Below are 4,557 nucleotides of genomic sequence, written 5' to 3'. Positions count from 1 at the left end.
TAAAAGACATCATATTATTGTATAAATCTGTCTGTATTTATATAACGCAAGTTTTTAGCCTTGTTTCCTCATTACATGAGCCAACTTGTCAGTGACACAAGACAAAAGACCCGGTCTAACATGCATCCACCTGTCCCAGGGATAGTGAAAGAATGTTAGGCCCGTAGCAGCAGTCTAGTCACTAGACTCTTAGTGTGTGTGTATATATAGGCACCATTCCCATTCCTCCAAAATGCACGAAACAGCTAGTGTTGCAGTGGCCCCAAATACAAACCAGATTGGTTAATTTCTCAACAATTCCATTGGAGTATTTCAGACGCATTGCTTTGCAATGGCCGCTAGAGGAAAAGAGAAACAGAGAAAACAGGGTGGTTTCAAAACCATGCCTTTCATACTAGGTTAGTTCAACCTTAATAACCTTTTTTTCTTTCTCAAAAAAGGAAAAATAAATGCATTCTCAAGAAATTTTAGTTTGTGAATTTTATTTCAGAATCACATTTAGCCTATAAATGGAGTTGTTTACATTTCCTACTGCATTGAAATTTTTATTTTCAGATCAACATATGTTTCTGGGAAAGGTTTACTTGCTAGATTTCTATTTTTATCATTTAGCAAGTACTTGTTCATCTGAGTAATGTTTATACCAAAAAGAAGAAGAGAAATCGAAATGGCATTCTCAACAACAATTTTTTTTTATTTTTTTGCGGAATTTGATGGTTTGTATTAGTGTAAGCTTTCCATTGATGAATTCTTAAAGGCTATTTACTTTCCATGAGGGTCTCTTATATTGTATTTCTTTGTGCTCTGTTTTTCCTCCAAAAAAAAATTCTCTGCTCAAGTCTCTTTGAATTTCATTCTACAAAGCGGAGCTTTTATCATTGTAGGATGTAGCATTGACTCACATTCAATGAACACGTAGTTACCAAGCTTTGCCATGATATTATAGCTAATCAATGAGTTTTCATCCTCAAATTAGTTCTTATTATTTTTCTCTTAATTATACAGCAAATGAGATCTGCGATCGGTTTGCTACAACCGGCTTCAATGCCAACATGATCACCTATCTAACACAAAAGATGCACATGCCGCTGGTTGAAGCATCCAACACATTAACAAATTTCGGTGGCACTGCAAGCCTGACCCCTTTCATTGGCGCCTTAATGGCTGACTCTTTTGCGGGCCGCTTTTGGACAATAGCTGCCGGTTCAATCATCTACCAGCTCGGCATGATCACTCTAACCCTCTCGGCTGTATATCCATCCCTTCACCCGCCACAATGCGCTCCAAACCAGACTTGTCAGAAGGCATCAGACTGGCAAATATTTATTTTATATGCTTCATTGCTCTTCACTGCAATTGGATCGGGTGGGATCCGGCCTTGTGTTGTACCATTTGGAGCTGATCAATTAGGTCTGAATGGAACACAATCTACTGGTCAGAGAGGGTATACAACTCTATTAATCAATATATTAATTAGTAGTCATCAGATTTAATGATTAGGTCAACAAAATCATAATAAACAATACTTAGCACACTCTAGTTCAACAAACACTCACTATATATAGTTTCACTAGCATGTACTATCAGTGACATACACACTGCATTCACAGGTTGCGCACCGCCCAAACATAAAATAATCAAGCAAAAGTTAATTTAATAACTGTACTACTTAAACACAATATCAATTATTCAATTACCAAAACCATTCTATCTGGTGACATGAATAGAAGTTAATTGTTAAAAAAACATGGACTAGACATAATGGTTTTGGTAATATATAATTGATTCCTAGAGCATTTGTACATGAGGAGGGTTCAAATGCCTCAATTTTTTGTCTCCATCATGCCTTCATTTTTAAAATCTTTAATAACTCAAAAGTAAAATCTTAAAATTCAAAATAAAACCGTTGGATGTAAGCTACATCATTTTATCTATGCACGTGTAAAAAATTATGGCATTTCAACTTTGTTTTGGTTGTCATATTGAGCTTGTAAAAATATATACTAATGTGGATGATTTCTAGACGTTGATTTTTCAACTTATTGATTCATATGAAAGTAAAATCAAAATGTGATATTTTTTTTATGAGCACATAGATAAAATAATATAGATCACATCTAATGGTTTTATTTTGAATTTTAAGTTTTAAACTTTGAGTTATTTAAGTTTTTAAAAATAGAGGCATGACGGAGGCACAAAAAATGAAGGCATTTGAACCCTCCTCTTTGTACATACATCCCCCCATTAAATTATAGACCCCACAAAAGAGAACTAATCCCACACTTCACCTTTTTATTGAAACTCAAAACAAAAACAAAATTTTTTTTTTTTAAATGCACAATCAGTTAAATATGAACACTTAATTCACGTTCTAGTTTCACTGTGACAGATGGAGCTTCTTCAATTTGTACTATTTCAGCATGGGCCTTGCAGTGTTGCTTGCCTTGACCGTGGTAGTGTATGTACAAGACAATGTGGGGTGGGGATGGGGGTTCGGTATTCCAACTGTGGCCATGTTCTTCTCTGTCATAGCCTTCATGGTCGGGTATCCGCTCTATGTCAAGATCAAACCGGGCGGGAGCCCTTTGACCCGACTGGCTCAGGTCGTCGCTGCTGCTTTTAAAAAAAGAAAAGTGATGGTTCTGCCAGATGACCTAAACATGCTATATCAAGACAAGGAGCTGGATGCCAATATCGCTGCTGGTGGCCGCCTTCTCCATACTAATCAGCTTGAGTAAGTGTGAATTAATTATTTGGGTCCAAATAAGACTTCCCTCAACTCTGATACGGACTGAGCAATACAAAAAATGGTGTATCAAATTGTGAAAATGATAATGAAAATGAAGCTGGCATTAATTACGCTCTTTAATTTTGTTATTAAAATATATTATGGATGTTTTTCATCAGTCCGGTAATTGCTTTAGTCCAAAAAGGGGAACTCGGTGAAGTGTAAGATTGATCTAATGCAAGGAATTTTTTTGAATAATTAAATATATAGATTTACTAACAGAGTTATAGTCTTATAGTAATCAGACTTGTGGAAAGCTTCTCAAATAAATAATTTTTTTGTTAAAATACACCTAAATATTTATTTTTTGTGATCACATGAAAGGTTCTTTGACCGAGCTGCCATAGTGACTGAGGGAGACATGCTGCCCTCTGGCCGTCCAAACCTTTGGCGGTTATCCACTGTTCATCGAGTAGAGGAATTAAAATCCATAATCCGCATGCTTCCAATCTGGGCCGTCGGTATACTCCTTATAACTACTCTATCTCACAACCACACCTTTGCCATACAACAAGCACATATCATGGACCGCCACATGTCCCGGCATTTCCAAATCCCAGCTGCAACTCTCTCAATCTTCACCGTTTTGTCCATGCTCATCAGTCTAGCAATCTATGACCGAGTTTTCGTCCCTCTAGCGCGTCGGTTTACTAAACGACCTTCTGGAATAACATACTTCCAACGAATGGGCATCGGTCTTGCTATTGCCATGTTATCCAATGTATCAGCAGCACTCGTTGAAAAAAGGAGAAGAAATGCGATGAATTTGCATGGTGTTACGATTAGTGTCTTCTGGCTAGTGCCTCAATTTGCCATACATGGTCTAGCCGAGACATTCATGTCAGTGGGTCACATGGAGTTTTGTTATGATCAGTCACCAGAGAGCATGAGAAGTACTGCTACAGCATTGTTTTGGCTAGCGGCTTCGATTGGAAATTATATGGGCACAGCACTGGTGAGCATTGTGAATAACTATACAAAGAATAAAGGAGATTGGCTTCAAGATGACCTTAACAAGGCCAAATTGGACAACTATTACTGGCTAGTTACTGGGCTTCAAGTGCTCAATCTCGGTTATTATATTCTGTGCGCGAAGTTTTATACCATGAAGCCATTGGAAGTGATAGAGAATGAGAAGGATATGAAGGGAAATAAGATAGTTGATGCCAAAGAAGAGGTAGAACTTGGATCAGCTACTAAGATTGGAGGCAATTTGGTATAAAATTAGGATTAGTGCTTTTTTATGATCATAAGAATTTGTAAGAATAGATATTGCACATATATGACATGCTTCTAGTTTATAAAAGATATGAGGTTAGTGAAACCTTTTTCCTTATTTTTATTTAATATAATAAGAAAAGACTCATATCTGATTTGTGCATTGTGAGCTGAACTTACATCATTAAGAAAGCATTTCAGTACCTTACTATATATATATATATATATGTGATCTCCATTGTAGTGATAGTGATCTACTATCACATTAGTGGTTGTAAACGGGTCGGGTTGTTTCGATCTCAAATAACTGTTTATTTAGATCCATACTTGTAGAATTATAATATTTCCAAACTTATAGCTAATTAATTAACCGAGTTAAAATCCATCCAAACTAGATTTTTGTATTTATGTGGTCCAATTTTTGCGAATTTAGTAGGTTTTTATTCATTAACACAAATTGTAATATGAAAACAAAATTAACAACAACAAAAGTAAAATTTAGCACACTTCAAAGAACAATAATATAATGGAACTTCTTATTGACAAAATTA

The 4,557-nt window shown here is 35.9% G+C and overlaps 1 protein-coding gene across 1 annotated transcript; it reads left to right on the top strand.

Moving 5' to 3' along the window:
- Window positions 1–224: 224 nt before the first annotated feature.
- Window positions 225–4,123, top strand: LOC144567499 (protein NRT1/ PTR FAMILY 3.1-like). The gene is made up of 4 exons (XM_078317643.1): window positions 225–398; window positions 1,006–1,444; window positions 2,390–2,734; window positions 3,113–4,123. The coding sequence occupies exons 1-4, from the start codon at window positions 332–334 to the stop codon at window positions 4,008–4,010; spliced, it is 1,749 nt and encodes a 582-aa protein (XP_078173769.1). The 5' UTR covers window positions 225–331; the 3' UTR covers window positions 4,011–4,123.
- Window positions 4,124–4,557: the final 434 nt, after the last annotated feature.

This window comes from Carex rostrata, chromosome 16, assembly GCF_964058835.1.
Source record: "Carex rostrata chromosome 16, lpCarRost1.2, whole genome shotgun sequence".
In the NCBI taxonomy this organism is placed as follows: domain Eukaryota; kingdom Viridiplantae; phylum Streptophyta; class Magnoliopsida; order Poales; family Cyperaceae; genus Carex; species Carex rostrata.
This window is presented reverse-complemented; position numbering and strand designations above follow the sequence as displayed.

Excerpts from the sequence above, each read along its gene's own strand:
- LOC144567499 (XM_078317643.1), top strand. The coding sequence starts at position 332 with ATGGCCGCTAGAGGAAAAGAGAAACAGAGAAAACAGGGTGGTTTCAAA. Across the intron at positions 399-1,005 it reads AACCATGCCTTTCATACTAG|CAAATGAGATCTGCGATCGG; the intron begins GTTAGTTCAACC and ends TTAATTATACAG. Across the intron at positions 2,735-3,112 it reads CTCCATACTAATCAGCTTGA|GTTCTTTGACCGAGCTGCCA; the intron begins GTAAGTGTGAAT and ends ATCACATGAAAG.